Below are 16966 nucleotides of genomic sequence, written 5' to 3'. Positions count from 1 at the left end.
TGCAGTTTGTGCCCCTTGTCCTGTTGCTGAGCACCACTGACAGGAGTCTGACCCCATCTGCTTGCCTTAAGGTATTAATGAGCACTGATCAATCCCCTCTGAGTCTCCTCTTCTCCAGCTCACCAGCCCCAGGGCTTCAGCCTTTCCTGGGCACAGAGATGCTCCAGGCCCTTCAGCATTTTTGTAGCCTCAGCTGGACTCTCCCCAGTAGTTCCTTGTCCCTCTTGAGGAGGGGAGCCCAGGACTGGATGCAGGACTCCAGAGGTGGGCTCCCTTTTTGTCTCTCTTGGTGAGGGGAGCGCAGGACTGGATGCAGGACTCCAGAGGTGGCCTCACTGGGGCAGAGTAGAGAGGGAGGAGAATCTCCCTCAACCTGCTGGCTGGCAACACTTCTGAATGCACCCAGGTTGAGAGCAGTGGTGGCTTGGCCATATCAGAGTTGTAGACTGTGTATAATCAATGTAGATCTTTAATTATGGTTTATTTCAACATCCTCAGAGGCTTTCAAGTAGCTCTAATTAGCATGTTAAAATTACCAGACCATGTGTAACCATTAGTATATACCAGACTGTATACCAGACCCTATATAACCATTAGTCTTCTGAATTCATAGATCTGAATTCTTAAATATGGACAGCTGACAAAAACTATGGAAGAGCCAAGGGAGCTGCCACAGGAGACAGGAACAAATCTTTCTTCTTGTTGTTGTTTCTCTTTCCTGTATCCCAAACGTGTTCATGGGATTTTTTTCCCATCCCCTCTGGGCATTTGCTACATTCCACCACAGGCTTTTCAACCACACCAAGCAGAGCAGAAAATACATTTCAAATGGAGTGGAGACACATCTCCCCAGCAGAAAACTTTCCCAAAATGTTTGGGAGCATGGCATGCTGAGCAGCAGACACCAGCACGCAGTGTTCATCAGTTCTGCTCTGTAAAAGCAAACAAGGTGGGGAGGAAGTCATGAGACCCTGAAACATCTGTTTGGGGACTTGGAATCCCCTTGGAAGGTTTTGGGTTCTGCCTTAAAGAAACACAACTCCGAGAAATTACAACCAACTGTGGGAACATTTTCTAGCTCTTTACAAAAAAATCAATTGCATAAATATTATCCTATAAAAAAAAAAAATTCCCTCTGCCCTCCTCTCCAGTTTTGTTTCTGCTATAAAGGTGTAATCTTGCCTGGCATTGCAAATGTTCTTTCAGCAGAGAAAAGCTAGATTAGATCCATTCTGTTTTTGCTAAAGGAGGAAGAATGGTGTTGATGGATTGTTACACAGCTAGATAATCATAGCTCCTACAGTATTAATCAATAATTTTGAAGTTAGAGCAGCATATATATAATGTACTAACAGTGAGATACACATCCCTTGTGTATTTCATGCAATAAATAGCTCCTTAATTGCTGTGTAAAATTATAGGTCAAAAGGCTACATAAGTGTTTCTCCTTCCCACTTAGTACTGCTGGTAGCAGTGCTTCTGAACTGTTACCTGACATCAAAATGGAATTTGAAGTCCCTGTTCTCACTCGTGTCTATTTAGGGTTCTTTAATAGAGAGGTTCACTCTTGTGGTCAATTTTAGTTCTTAATCTACTTCTGGTTTCCTTTTTAAATCACTTGCTACTGAGTTCTGGAGAGCACATTTTTCTAGAGGAACAGGGCACAGGGAAGGGAATGTTTAAGTCTGCTTAGCATGTGGCCTTTGCTTTATTTAGTGTCTTTTTGGTATTTTAGGAAGGCTGACATTATTTATCCTTACCTGCTTTTGCACTTGGATGTGATATTCATTTCATTGCCTGTTCTTGGTCATCTGCCTGTTAGCCAGCTGTTAAATCCTCCCAGGGAGAGAAGTGAAGAGAGGGAAGCAGTTCTCTTCTGCTCTGAAATTGCTGTGTACACTCTCTGGATGACAAGTTCCAGAGAAGTGTCATTTTTGGCCATATTCTTCTTTATTACTTAATCAAATTCTGCAGTAGTAAAGCTTGTGGTTGTCAGTGTTTTCTCACAGTAAGTGCAGTGCTCCAGAGAGCACTTGTCTCTTTCCTAGTTTGCTTTTTCAACTGTAACATGGTTGGTTTTTTTCATCTTTAGTATTTAACAGGGCTATTCTGAAGAACCTGTTTTACAAACTACTCCCAGAGTAGAATTTTCAGGCCAGTGTTTTGGCTACAAGTCTTTTACTTCTGAATCCCTGTAGCTTACACTCAAAGTACAGGGTAGTATAGGTACAAATATGTGCAAGCTTGGTTGTGAGTTTTCTTTTTCTCTGTTTGTAAATCTTTCCTGTACACTGGTAGTCAGCCCAGGAACACTCCAGCACAACTTGTACATGTAGGAATCACTCACTGTCTTCTATTGAACAGTCACAGCCTGCCAAAAAGGCACACTGGCAGATTTTAACAGCTAAAAAATTTAGTTTTGGCTCATCTTAAAAGGCTGTGCCTCCAAAAGCTTGGTATTCCTTCAAAGCTTACATAATCTTATTTATATAATCATAATCTAAATCATCAATATAATATTATTTAATAGTTGCATAGCATGTGATTAAAACCAACCTGGCTGTGGAGCCTTTGTGCTGCTTAAGGAATCCAAACCAAGAGTAAAACAGGACTTGGCCAAATTTTTATGCTGCATTCTGTTGTATTCTGGCTTTGAAAGCTTCTTAAGCTTCCAATTATATATATATATAAAATATATATCTCTGAAGTCTTTTAATTGTTTTACAACCTAGATGCAAACAATCTTCTGGTTGATACTGAATTGCAGGGAGACTGCAGATTAACTGGACATGATCCCCTGCCCAGGGCAGTGGTGGAGTCCCCACCCCTGGAGGGGTTCCCAAGCTGTGGAGATGTGGTGTGAGGGACACGGGGCAGTGGGGACCTGGCAGGGCTGGGGGAACAGTTGGACTTGATGATCTTAAAGGTCTTTTCTAACCTAAATGACTTAATGATACTTCAAGGTGCTGGAGATTGCTGAAGAAAACTTTATGGTTGAAAAAATGCAGATCCCTTGGGCCAAAATGCTTGAACTGTAGTTCATTGGCAAACAGTTTCTTGTCTATTGGCAAAGCCTTGTCTCCTTCTGGGTTTGGTGGAGTGAGTCCTACAGGATCTTCTGATGGTTCTAGGCATTTAAAAAATATGTTCATGTCCCTCACAGAGACTCAGCCAAGTCACCATTTTCATTTCCCAAATGCTGCTTTTCTCCCAATGTTCTTGACTTACACAGAAACTGGGACAAGATTAAAACTTTTCCTTTGCAGGACCTGAAGGAGCAGCTTGTCCATGGAATTCAGTGCACGTGCTTCATTTCAGCAGTTTTACACTGCCTGTGGGGTTAATTAGCCTGGCTTAACAACTGTAACAAATTAGCACCTGTATGTATGTGCTTTTGTGTAAAAATCTTCCTGTTTACCTGTATAAACAGTAGTTGTTTTTGGAAGACTTGGGAAGCTGTTGGTTTGACAGTGTTCAAGAGTGCTGGAGTTCTCAAGCTGATCAGCTGTCCTTACAACATTGATGTGAAAAAGCAGCTTCCAAGTTCCACCTTTCAGGCTGGATGCTTGTATTTGGCCATTTAACCCTTCTGTGAGTTCTTCTGCCTTGGAAAAACTGCATGTAACCAGTTCTGTTCTGTGGTCGAATGGGGTCTGATTTTGTTTTCAGGAGGAAAACATCTGATAACAGCCTGGAAGTACCTGATTCCTTGGAGTGTTCTCTGTCCATTTCATCACTTGAGAACTCATGCTGCTGCTGCTTTTTATTGGCTGTAAAGCCTTTTTTTTTGGGGGGTGGTGGTGTTGAGTTTGAAGCCTTCAGGCTCCCTGGAAATGTCCTACCTCCTAATGTGATTTCCAGCTGAGCAGCCTGGGCAGGGGCTGTGTGCAGTTGGGCTGAGCCCTTTCCCTCCGCAGGCGCGCTGGTTCTGGGAGGCCTATTTCCGCTCCATGAAGGCCATCGCCCTGGCCACCCTCCAGATCATCAACGACAGGATTTACCCCTATGCTGCCATCTCCTACGAGGAGTGGAACGATCCCCCAGCTGTGGTGAGTCAGCTCCTTTGATTCACTCATAAAACAAATCGGGGGGTTGGGCTGGTGGGGGTTTCTCCCCTCCTATAAAAGGTCTGTGCTGTGAGAGTCGGTAGTAACTCTGTGTTGGTGTGTTGGTGTCTGTGTGTGGAACGTGCACAGATGAAGCTGATAAATTTTATGACAACTGGCAAAAAAAAAAAACAACCCTAGCAGTTCATTTTATGTCCTGGTGGTGAAATGCAAATTTTTTTCCCTGTTGCTGTTGCACATGGTAAATCGCTTGCTTGTTTCCACATCTATTTGTTTTTCACACATGCATATGCACACACTTCTTTCTGTGGAATTTGGTGCTCTTAAAAATTTATAACTGCAGTGGAAATAGTTGGTGGATATCCTGAAGATCTTAACCTGCAAGGCTCTTTCATGTAATTTGGATGAAACAGCCAATTAGTTCTATGCCTACAATTTTCCCCATGTTATTTCTGTATAATTTATCTTAAACAGAAACTGATGATCAAAGTTAGGCCAAAGTATTTTTTTTCTTCAAAAAAAAAGGAATTTCACTGGTTGAAGTTGCTTCTGTTAAGAGGAAACACTGGAGTATTAATTAACCTTCTGCACCAAGCAGCTGGTTCTGATTTTTTTTCCTACATAAAAGCCTGCAGATTATTTTTCACTCATAATCAGTTAATTTTCTCTGTGTCAAAATATAAAAAATAGTTTTGTTTTCCTATTAAAACTGAACTTGTTAACTGTCTCACTTGATGGTGGTTTAGAGAGAGTCTCTGCAAGCTAGAGTAGGAGTGCTCAGTAGTAGAGCACATTTAGCTTGAAACTCCTCAGCCCAGTGGAGTGTGAACAGTTGCTGACAAAGTCAGAAGCTCATGGCTGGGTTTCAGAACATGATTTTCTGCTGCTTAGCCAAAGGAATTAATAATCTGCTACTGAGTATTAAAGGAGGAAATTAAACTGCACATGAATCCCAGCATGGTGAGGATAGGAAGAGACCTCTGGAGATCATCTCCAGCCCCTCTGCTCCAGCAGCTCACCCACAGCAGGGTGTCCAGGATGGCACCCAGGAGAGTTTGAAACCTCTGCAGGGAAGGAGACTCCACAGCCTCTCTGGGCAGCCTCACACAGGCTCAGGCACCCTCACAGCAAAGAAGTTTCTCCTCCTGTTTAGGTGGCACCTCCTGGGTTCCTGTTTGTACCCATTGCCCCATGTCCTGTCGCTGGGCACCACTGAGAAGAGTCTGGCCCCAGCCTCTTGCCCCCTGCCCTTCAGATAGTGATGAGCACTGAGAAGATCCCCTCTGGGTCTTCTCCAGGCTGACCAGCCCCAGGTCTCTCAGCCTTTCCTGGTAAGAAGTATGTACTCTCCAAGAAGGATCAGAACATCTTAACACCTTTAGAGAAAGCAAAAGCACCCCAAAACACCAAGTGCCAGGAAAAAAAAGACTTGAGGATCAGGCAGTCTTTAAAGAGGAGGTAAAACCATCTATCCTGGCTTCTCTCATCTGCTGGGAACCTGTCCATTTCTGGGGAAGCTAATCTTACTCTGAGCAGCAAGCAGGCTCCTTTTTTTCCTCTTTCTTTTTTTGATACATAGCTGGAACCCAGAGTTTCTTAAGCAAAATGCTTATGTCCAGAGCCACAGCAAGGCAGGGAGCAGAGCTCTGAAGCTGTGGAGGAGCACAGGAGGGCACGAGGAGCAGGCAGGAGTGCTGCACCCACGTGCAGTGGGGAGGGAAGGTGAGGAGGCTGAGTGCAGACAGGCTGGAAGCTGTCCAGGACCTTGGAGCTCACACCTCCTATCGTGGCTCTTTCATGCCACGAGTGGTCAGTTCCTTGGTGGTTTTATGTCCCAGCTGAAAGAGTTTGGTGTTTATTGTAGTGGATGAAAATGGCTTAATATGTGCATGGGTTCATGTCTGGCTTTGAGATGAAACAGAAATGTCATTAAAAGTTCCTTTGTGGGCTGGGTGAGCTCCATATCAGCCAGCAACACAGACTGCTCGTGACCTCCCTCAGCAGGTCAGTTAAAGAGAACAGAATTCAGATCAGGAATTGTTCAAGAGCTATTAAATTTGTAGAACAGCAGCACACAGCCCTGTGATATCCTGAAGTGGGGGATTCAACAGCTACTCTGGGCACGTGTGAGATTTCCTTCCAGCAGGCTCTTTTTTTTTGTTGAAACCAGCTAATACTGTTTAGTTTTGAACCTTGTTCTTTCATTCAAGGCAAATAAATGGAGCCTTCCCTGATCTATCTTTGAGATTACTATACAGGGTTTTTTCTGTGAATATATTTTATCTCTCTGAGCTCTATTACACTTGTGGTCTATAGGGGAACTTATTTTTCAGGACTCAGCTAATTTCTAACTTCAGACAATGTAGAAGGTGATATATACAGTATATGCCAGCAAATTTAAGTCAATAAATTTAATAATAGTTACTTTAATTATTTACTAAAACGATTGAGCCAGTTAAGTGCCACAGTTGGTGTCTGCTGGTGAGGGGAATAATGATCCATGTGAGCCCAAGGATGTTTCTCCTCGAAGCTCCTGCCTGATGTCCCATCACAGCACTTTTCCTGCTGAGCCTGAGTGAGACATTGGGGTTGGGCAGCAGGTACAAAGGTACATCTGAGGTAGCCACAGGTGGCAACTGCATCCTCTGGCTTGGATGAGAAGACAAAGTAACTGCAGATGGGTGGAATGTGTTCCTCCTTTACAAGACAAAGCTGCACCTTTCTCAAAAGGCTGTCTTGAGTTCAATGTCACTTGCAAAGTGGGACTGATAGGGATTTAGGGCTGTTTTCTGGAGGTCTCCTTGCTTTATGTTGAGCTTACCCAGGAAAAAGAGAAGAATAACAGGGCAGGGGCCTGTTCCAGCAGGAGGGTGTGTGAGGGGTGCAGGGCAGATAAATGTCCATACAGTTAATTCCATCCTTAGCACGTTGCATGGAGGAAGTGATCAGGGTGGTTTGATGGTGTTTGTATGGACTCTCTAAAGACTGTTGGCCTTTTTCTAAAGAAAAAAAACCCTATTTATGAAGTGGGCTGTTTTCCTGCTCACCCCCTGTCCTGCTGAGGAAGTGGAAGGCTGGTACCAGTAGGCCAGGGCACTTGGTTATGTTCAAGTAAGCCATGAATCCTTTTCCAAGTTCTCTTTCAAATTATTTGAATGTTCTTATTAAATTGTAATACTGTTCTTACAAATGAATGGCAAGAAAGTTGCTGGAGGGATTCCAAAAAGCCAGAGTATTATGGCAGCTGTAAATATGAACTCAGCTCTTGATAATTCTGTTCTTCTCACTGCAAATCTGTTCCTTTGGCACATTGTTGAAATTAAGGAATCGAAGAGATGGGCCTGAAGCTGAGTTTTTATATCACAGAATGTGATCAGTCAGAGGGGCTCGGGTGGCTGATTAGATTTAAGTGACTGAATAATCCAGTGTTGGAGTTCCAGGATGCATTTTGGCAGTCAAACCCCATGATTCATGGACCAGCATCAGCTTTCATCACTCAAGAAGGAGCTGGTGGGAACTCCCGTGTGTCTTGTGGCTGAGATGTTTTGGGAGGAGGTTTTATCATCTCCATCAGAACGTGCAGTGCTGCCCACCAGACCTTGGCTTGTGGTTCTGCAGAGCCTGAGCTCTGTGCTTGGCTCAGGAGAAGCAGAGGGGGTTAATTCCCCTGGCTTTGCCCTGTGACCACTTGAGGATGGGAAGCATGATGAAATACTTTCTCAAAGTATTCCATAGAAACTTATCATGAATAATTGGAGCAAAATAGAATAAATCAGGGCCTTTTTTTTTTAGGTCTGGTAATTCATAATTGAAACCACATTGAGGTGAGAGTGATATGCAGAACAAGCCAGCTGAAAAAGCCTTACCCAGGGAGGCAGGGGATACCTCTGTTTTGCTTAGACATGTACCAGAGCTGCTGGGCTACTGTTTAAATTCAACACCTTGTAGCCCTTCCCTCTGTGCTTCTCAAAGGCAGTGAGCTCTTGGTGTTCAAACTGTGGCTTCATTAATATGTGGTTACAACAGGCAGCCTGGCTGTTGAAAACAAAACACACAGGGAGGAAAACCCTGTCTCTTTCATGGGAGCAGTGAAGTTTTAGTCTTCTAAAGTGCTGTTGCTGAGTTTTTCCCCTAGACAATAGCTGGGAAGTTTGTCACTCCCTCCTGAAGCACAGGACAGCTTCCAGAGGCTTTTTCCCTGGAGGCTGTTCTGTGGTGCAGTTTGTCCCTGCTCTGTGTCCAAGGCTCTGTCAGTAGCACTCAGTGTACAACCCAGAGAAGAAGTTTTGGGTTAGGACCCTGTCTTAGTTACTTTGCCAACACCTTTGTGGTGCTGTAGCATTTATTATGATGGGCCAGCTCTCAGTCCAGTGGTGTTCACTGGTGGCCTGCAGCTCCCATCTATCTCACTTCTGCCTCCTGCTAAGAACCATCTGCTTAAAACTCCTCTAAGACTTGAACCTGAGGACTCCACATTGAGTCCAGCCCTAAGCATCACACATAATGAGAACCCAGTTCCTTCAGTACCTTGTCCACAGATTTTCCAGTAACAGAACTGAGTTGTTTCTAAAGACCAAGAGGGAGGGCAAGATTTGATGCATCTGTAGGAAAGGAAGGTGCCTCATTTCACATGCAGCTCGTGCACAGCACACCTGGAACAACTGCAGTGTGAATCCCTCCCTGTGCACATTCCCATTCCCAAATTCTCCTCTCTCCCCAGCTTCAGGCTAAGTCCTCACTGTCCTTCAGGTCCCACTACTTCAGATCTTCACGTGAACTGCAAAGAACTGTTGGACAGCCAAGACTGAGAGACTTAAGTGATGTGAGGTTCCTTGTAGGAGGAACCTGGCATTTGAACTTGATCCTTTTGGCCCGTAAAACGGGCTCAGAGCAAACAACCAATTAATCTTAGATCAATTACCCTGGCTCTTCTAATGATATTAGCTGGGGGGGTGAGAGCAAAGGGTTGTCTTATCCCTAGCTGAGTGTCAGCACTTTGTTAAAGAGAGGTGATGGATGGTCACTCCACTGTTGCTGTTTCCTCTTCTCTCTGAGAGTTCAAGTTCCTGTGAATTTCCATCAAGAGCCTTCATGAAACTGGGACTGGAGCAAACTTTCCTTCACTGCTTGGTTTCTTGGGCAGTGACTGGGAGAACCCATCCCTGTGTCATTATCCATTTCATGCTTTGCTGCCATAATGGAGATTTAATTAGGTTGCTGTTGAATTAATTGCCTGTATGGTTTGCTTTTCCCCAGCAGAAATCTGGAAGACTTTAGCAAATTATGGAGGCCTGAATTTGCCTGATTTCCTGCAGAAAGTGGGGTCAAGAGGTCTCAGACTGTAGACACACTCTTCAGGCAGGCAGCAGGGGGTTGGCTCTTAATGGCACTTGAGAGATGCTTAATTGCCTTTTTGAAATGTTTTTCTCAAACAAGAGGCATGGTTCTCCCATCCATTAGTGTGTGTCTGCAGGCTCCTCCCTCTGTCAGCCTTTACTAGACACAGGAGCAAAACCACCTCAAAAGTTGCCTCAGTTTTCCCAAGTTAAAACCAGCAGGGGAGAATTTTCATGCTCTTCTGAAAGAAGGCCGAGTTGGAATTTAAATCATGTACCTAAAACTTGGGTTTGTAAGAGAATGATAAATTTTTAGGTACATCTGCATGTGCATACACACATGCCTCTGTATTTTTTTCTCATAAGTACCTGAAATGATCTGATTTATCTTAGATAAAGGAATTATCCTTTGCCATGGGTATTATAGCACATAATTTGTTAGCAAATGCTGTGGCCAGAGAGAAAACACTGCTAGAAAAACTTGAAGTGGGAGCTATTAATTTAAGTGGCCATACTCACCCCTGAGTAGTGAAGAGAATTGTGTCTGTAGGCTGCTCTGTGGACTTGACTCTTCCAGTTATTTCTTCTGGTAGGGCAGAAATAGAAGATTTTCTTGGCACTCTGCTGAGGATGATGTTAAAGCCTCACTTCAAGTAGTAATGAAAGGAGGTTCCTGAAAGTTGTTTTAAGAAGCTGCTCCACATGACAAGGGTCATTTGGGTAATAGCAGTCTGGGGGTGTGTGGAGACGAGTCTGCAGAGCTTTAATCAGATGGATTATGCTCTGGTAACATTCTGGTTGTGGTTTGCTGTGGGAAGTGGGGAAGCTGGAGCAAAACCAGGGGGCTGTCCCCATCTGCCTTGTGAAATGAGCAAAAACTGTCAGTAAAAGCTTTCATTTTAGAAAGGGGATAATCTGGGAGCAGGGTTGTCTCTGCACATCTCAATAGCTGAAGTCATGGATGTACATTTTCTGAATGACTGAGGGGAACCCCCACTCTCACAGGCAACCACATCCCTTTCATGGACCAAAACTCCTCATTATCCTGTCAGTGTTCCTACATTGTCCCATTACTCCTGTTGGGGAAAAACTAGAACTTCCTGCTTTCCCTTGGGAACCTCACACAAATCCTTGATCCTGAATGCTACTTGCACCAGACCTGGTAAAACACATGCAGCTGAGGACTCTAGTCCATCTTCCCAACTATTTCATGAAGTCTACTGAAAGGTCTTGATCCTGATGGCAGATCCTTGCCTGGAACATCCCCTCAGACCATCCTGGATAAACCAGTCCATGCTGTGCTTCACTTGAAGTGTTTCTTCTCTTCCCCACGTTTATCCCCTCTTCACTGCTGTGTTTGTAGCAGGAAATCAGGGTCACATCATTTTTTTTCCCCACTTTACCACCACAGTCAAAATATTGTGAGCAGCTTCAGTGAATAGGATCTCTATTCTCCTCACCTCGAGGTTATTCTAGACAGGGGTGTCTGACCACTGAACACCAGGAAGGTGGTTGTAGGGTGACCCCAAGACTAAATAAAGGGAAAATTGCAGCTTATTTCCTGCACATACGAGCTGCTAACTTTGAGTCAGTTCATGTTGCTCTCGTCCTGGTGCTGCTGGTGTGAGTCTGGCTGGAGGGTCTCACAGCATCCCTAGGAGCTGCTGGTGGTCACCAGCCTCTCAGGAGTCTTCCTAGTTTTTACAGGCTGGGATTCATCACTCAGTTTCTGCTTTCCCAAATCCTCTTTTCACCTCATCCCAAAGGTCTTGGCTTTCCCCTCTGCTCCTCTGCAATGGAGAAGCTGAGACTGCAGCCCCAGCACCTTTGTTCCTGTTGGATGGTCCCTTGGCTGTGTGCTCCCCGTGCTGTCAGCTCCAGAGGAGGTTGGCACATTCAGGGAGAACTTCCTTGGCCATTCTGTCTTCTGCCAGCTGAGCCAGCTTCCTTCTGCTGGCATATTGTGGTGTTCAAGTAAGACCCTGACAATCTTAAAAGGCTTGTCCTAGTTGAAGTAGATAACTCTCTGAAATTCATCTTTACATCTCTGGAAGCTAATACATGACAGCTCCTGCTGCCTGCTCCTGCCTTTTTCCCTTGGGTACACATCTTAGTCCAGGTTTATGGCTCTGCTTTGGTTTTAAAGAATCATAGAATCGTTTTGGTTGGAAGAGACCTTTAAGATCCTGGAGTCCAACCATTCTCCCAGCACTGCCAGGTCCCCACTGCCCATGTCCCTCACACCACATCTCCACGGCTTGGAAACCCCTCCAGGGTATTGTTGTTAACACTTTTTTGCCTCTGAGATTCTGTGGCTGGTCATGTTTCTCTTTTGTTTATTGAGTCTTGACTGTAAATGTGAATGGCTTGAAATAGGGATTAGTAAATGAGAGTTGAGTCATGCTCCCTGGGTTCAGGATTCACCTAGGTTTTCCTTCTCCACAAATCTGTCTGCTTCTTCCACCTGATTTTGTACCTCACACCCCTCTTGCTTGCAGCCTTACAGCTAGGCAGAAAATGGAATTTAAGAAAGGGACTGGAATAAAGGCTTTGTGGAATTGCTGGGGTCCAGTGTTGCCAGAACTAAAGAATCATCCTGCCCAAGCTGAGCAGGTGCCAGAGCTGACTGCTGGGTCCTGGCTGCATGATTTACTCCTTACTGTAATAATTACTCCCTGCAGTGATAAGGCTTCAATTGTTTTCCTGTTTCCTTGTTTTCCTTCACAGAAATGGAGCAGTGTGAACAACCCTCTGTTCCTTCCCCTGATCCCACCCCAGTCCCAGGGTTTCACAGCCATTGTGCTGACCTACGACCGGGTGGAGAGCCTCTTCAGGGTCATCACAGAGGTGTCCAAAGTGCCCAGCCTCTCCAAGCTCCTGGTGGTCTGGAACAACCAGAACAAGAACCCACCAGAAGGTGAGACCCCGTGGTGGGTGTGGTGGAGGAGGAGGGTGACACTGAGGGGTGGCCTCTCTGGTTGGACTTGTTACAGAATGGCCTCTCTTCCCCTCCATTAATATGTCTTTGAAAAGTATTTTGTGGTTACTTTGAAAATAATAATTTTGAGTTTATTTTGTGGCAATATTTTGGAAAGCAAAATGAGAAAAGCCAGAGCAGACTAAAAGAAGAAAAAACACAGCAGTGGTTGTGCTGCTGACTGCTGAGTCAAAGGCAGCAGATGCAGTAGTTACAGAGGTATTTCTGTCCTTCACTTTGTTTTGGGGAGTGATATGGAGACACCCCTCTATTAGTCAGTGCTTGCCTTTGTTTCCCTGGGTTCACTCCTCCCAGGGAGTGCTGCTTCTGCTGGGCTGCTTCCTGGGGCAGACGTGCTTCAAAGTCATTTGAGTGCTCAGAGCTTTAAAACAAATGGATGTTTTGACTGATGAAATGAAACCTTGGGACATTTTGGGTGTCTGAAAGTTCCCACAGCACCAGAATATCTTGTGGAAACACCACAGCTAGCCCAGTAAGACCAGACATATGTGCTCCTTGCTGCCTGACCCAAGATCCTAGTCCCATGTTCCTCTGTCTGCTTCCACGTGATGCCACCACACACACCATGGCTGCTCTGTCTCCCACCAGTTCCCTTCTTCCCTACCCTGAGTGGTCTTCCTCATGAGACCATGCTCCTCTGACCCTTCTCCCAGGTCCTCAGTGGGCAGTGTAGGTCCTGATGGGGCTGACCTTAGTTAGAAAATCACTCTGGAATCACGGAGTGGGTTGGGTGGGAAGGGAGCTTTACAAGGTCACCCAGTCCAGCCCCCTGCAGGGACAGGGACATCTGCAGCTAGAGCAGGGTGCTCAGAGCCCCGGCCAACCTCCCCTGGGATGGTGCCAGGGATGGGGCAGTGACCACCTCTCTGGGCAGCCTGGGCCTGGGGCTCACCACCTGCTCTGAAAAAAATTTCTTTTCTGTCTGGTCTGAATCTCCCTCTTTTAGTTTCAAACCACCCCCCCTTGTCCTGTCCCAAGGGTCCCTGCTCAAAACTCTGTCCCCAGCTTTGTGCCAGGCCCCTGGCAGCCCCCAGCAGGTCTCCCCAGCTGGAGCCTTCTCCTCTCAGCTGCCCCAGCCCAACTCTCTCCTGCTGGGCTCCCAGCAGAGGGGTGCCCCCCTCGGGGCATTGCTGGGGCTCCTCTGGCCCCGCTCCAGCAGCTCCCTGGCTCTGCTGTGCTGAGGACTCCAGAGCTGCCCCAGCACTGCAGGGGGGGCTCCCAGAGCTGGCAGAGGGGCAGGATCCCCTCTCTGCCCTGCTGCCACAGTAAGTGGGACAGGCAGGAGGCACTGCCCCACGTAAAGGAAGGGAGCTGGGCTTGCTGTTCCTCTCCAGTGCAGACAGCAGCTCCAGTGCTCCTCCTTTTATTTCCATGCTTAGTCCTTCCTTGGCTGAGCTGCTTGCAAGTTCTGAACACTGGTGCTGAAATCCTGAGCATAATTCTGGGCAATTAGAGCCTCCTCTTCTCATTTTTAAGTGCTGTAAATGATTTTGTTTCCCACGTGCTGTCCATGCAAATCTGTCATTCTCATCAGAAAATGTGGTGATTTGGTGGGACAAGAAGTGTGGCCTTCTAGGAATACATGTTCAGAGGAAATGCTGTACTGGGGGTTCTTCTCTGTAGCTTCCACATTTCCCTGGAGTGAGTCTCAGATACAGGGGAGTCAAAGGAAATAAGTTGTTAGAGTGATCTTTTTTGGTAAATCTTGCATGTAGAAATTCTTGAAAATTAAACTATTTTTTTTTCTGCCTTGATTGCCACTGTCATAAACAGTTTTAAAAAAAAGGCAGCCTGTAGATTTGAGGAGATTTGGGGATTTGAGAGCCCAGTTGGAGGCAGTTTTGCCCTTACATTAGCCTAAGCATTGCATTAAAGCAAATAACTATTTGTTTGGAGTGTCCCTTGTCCCTTTATTGCCATTATAAGCATTGTAATCTCTTGGCCTATGGCTAGAGAGAGGTCAGTGTGATTAAATTAACTGGGTTTATTCCAGATCCATGCAGGGCATTCCACTTGGCTCTCCAGCCAGTCTCTCGTTGGGGCTGTCTGTTAGTGATCCTAATCCTTGGACTTCAAAGCCTCTGCTGTTTATAGCCTGTTAAAGCCAGGAAGTTTCTGATGGATTAGAGCTAGGAATGAGTTTGAAGTTTGTAATGTGCACCACTGTCACTGATAAAGTCTGGTTTATTACCCTACAGTAGGATCTGCACTTTTATGGCTATTCACTTTTAATTGGTTATAGGAAAGCTGAGGTGCTTGACCTCCCAGAGCAGGGAGGGCTCCAGTTCCTGGCCCTTCCCACCTAAGGGCCACGCCTCAGGACAGAAGCAGATCTTGACTTTCATCCTTGCAGCCTCCTCTGTGTGTGTGTGTGTTGTGTTTTGCACGTGGAAGTGGGCAGGGCAGAGGAGCTGCATCCCTCAGCCACGTGTGGTGATTGAGGGTTGGGCTTGGGCCTCCTGAGAGGGAGCTGGCCTAGTGCCACACAACTGCACCATGTGGCTGCTCCTTCCTTGCCTCTGACACCAGGAAAACATTAGAGCTGAAAATGTCATTCCTTTCAAAGCAATATGGATGGGAATAGAGGGAATCTGTCCCTAGGCATGGAAGGTTTTGAAGTACTAACCATGTCCCTCACACCACATCTCCATGGCTTGGGAACCCCTCCAGGGGTGGGGACTCCACCCCTGCCCTGGGCAGCCTGGCACAGCCCTGGGCAACCCTTGTGAATAAAAAATATCTCTTTATGTCCAACCTAAACCCCTGGCACAACTTGAGGCCATTTCCTCTTGTCCTGTTGCTTGTTCCCTAGGAGAAGAGCCCTCCAGAAATGCCCTTTCTGTGAAGGAAGCACAAGGTGACTCGTGCAAGCTGAAGTGACCAATGTCACGGGTCTGTCTCACGGGATTCTTGAGAAATATTAACAATTAATGAGCACTGAACCCAGCCTTTCAGTTCCTTTTCTTGGGCAGACAGTTCTTGTAGCTGGGTGCTGACCAGACACAACTTTGGCTCCCTGCTGAGTGGGGGCAACTCAGTTTTTACTCTACCTCAGTTTCCATGTCCCTAAAATGGACACAGCAGCATGGGCTTAAAGTGCTTTGAGACCTCTATTTAAACCTGCTCTGTGAGTAGCACTAGAGGTGTTATTATTAGGTGGATATCAAGATTTCTAATTAGAAAGTTAATGTCTACTTTAAAATCCATGTAATATATCAATCTATTGAAATATAAATAATAAGGGAAATGGCTTTTTATAGGTTTAATTTAATCTGAGTGCCTTCAAGACATGTACAAATGGTGGATTGACTGGTTATATCCACGAGGCTGGAAACCAGGGATCTAATCTTTTGGTTTTGAACTCAAAATGGGAGCAGTGTGTTAGGGAACAAAAATACAGCTGCAAGAGGCAAATCTGTGAGCAGCTCAAGTGGCTTGTGCAGCTGCTCTGGAGTGTTCAGAGAGCTTGTGGTGGGAGAACTTCTGGATCTTCTCTGTGGAAGAGCAGAGAGAAAAGTATAATGTACTATAATGATTTTAATCTGGAACCTTAAAGGTTTATGGAATCCTCTTGCTGGCCATGAGTGCTCTCTGGATTTAGGGGAGGTGATCTCAGCTCTGTGCCTCTGCCTGGGGTTTGTCTATATGCTCAGCCACACAGGGGTCTGTAAGAAGCCTGTCAACCCAGCAGTGCTGTCAGCAGGCCCAGGACTGCGTGTGTAATATTAATAAAAGGACTGAAAGCTTTGAAATATTACAGGAAAAATACTTTTTTTTTTTTTTTTCCCCCCTCACTCACTCTGCATCCATTAAAACAAACATTGTGGTCCAAGTGCTGCTGCTGGGAATGTTTGCGTAGACAGGATGTTTCATTTTCTTCATCAGCCAAACACTTCTGCCCTTTCATTGGGAGTTGTCTAAGTTGCTCTTTCTGAAATCCAAGAAAATGGTCTGTGATAGAAGTTTCCACTCATGTTTCATCACATTTGTTTCAGACAACTGAAGAAAGCATTTTGTCCACCCCATGAATGGTGTAAAAATGCAGAAGTGCAATTACTGTCAGTAAGTACACAAGAAACTAAAGCTGTGTGTGGTTCCTTTTTAGATTCAGGTTTGTAAAAATGAGCAGGATATTTTAAAGAACATGTAGTTTCTGTGTAGTTTTATTGGCAGTGGTTCCTGGAGCTAAGCAGCTGATAAACTTGGAATAAGACACAGACTGTGGAGCTTGTGGGTGTTACTGCAAGAGTCGTCTTTGTGTTTCAGTTGGTGTGCAATTAATAGAGAACATTAATGGAATGGGCTTGTTGAGCCTGGATAAAAGGAGGCTGAGGGGAGACAAGTCTCTGGCAGGAGGTTGGAGCCATGTGGTGGTTGGTCTCTTCTCCCAAGGAGCAAACAATAGGACAAGAGGAAATGGCCTCAGGTTGTGCCAGGGAAGGTTTAGGTTGGACGTGAGGAAAACAGTCTTCCCCAGAAGGGTTGTCCAGGGCTGTGCCAGGCTGCCCAGGGCAGGGGTGGAGTCCCCACCCCTGGAGAGGTTCCCAAGCCATGGAGATGTGGGG

The 16966-nt window shown here is 45.7% G+C and overlaps 1 protein-coding gene across 1 annotated transcript in view; it reads left to right on the top strand.

Annotated features, from left to right (window-relative positions):
* Positions 1–3917: 3917 nt before the first annotated feature.
* The window catches only part of EXT2 (exostosin glycosyltransferase 2), a gene marked incomplete at its 5' end in the record, with an annotated part of 31178 nt that continues 18129 nt past the window's right edge, over positions 3918–16966 (top strand). Inside the window, 2 exons of the mRNA XM_008938197.1 lie at positions 3918–4049; positions 12131–12320. Of these exons, the coding sequence (XP_008936445.1) occupies positions 3918–4049; positions 12131–12320 (322 nt within the window). The remainder of the gene's footprint in view (positions 4050–12130; positions 12321–16966) is intronic.

Source organism: Merops nubicus, unplaced genomic scaffold (genome assembly GCF_000691845.1).
Source record: "Merops nubicus isolate BGI_N331 unplaced genomic scaffold, ASM69184v1 scaffold2114, whole genome shotgun sequence".
NCBI classification, from domain to species: domain Eukaryota; kingdom Metazoa; phylum Chordata; class Aves; order Coraciiformes; family Meropidae; genus Merops; species Merops nubicus.
The sequence above is the reverse complement of the archived record's forward strand: the minus strand, read 5'-3'. Positions and strand labels throughout refer to the sequence as shown.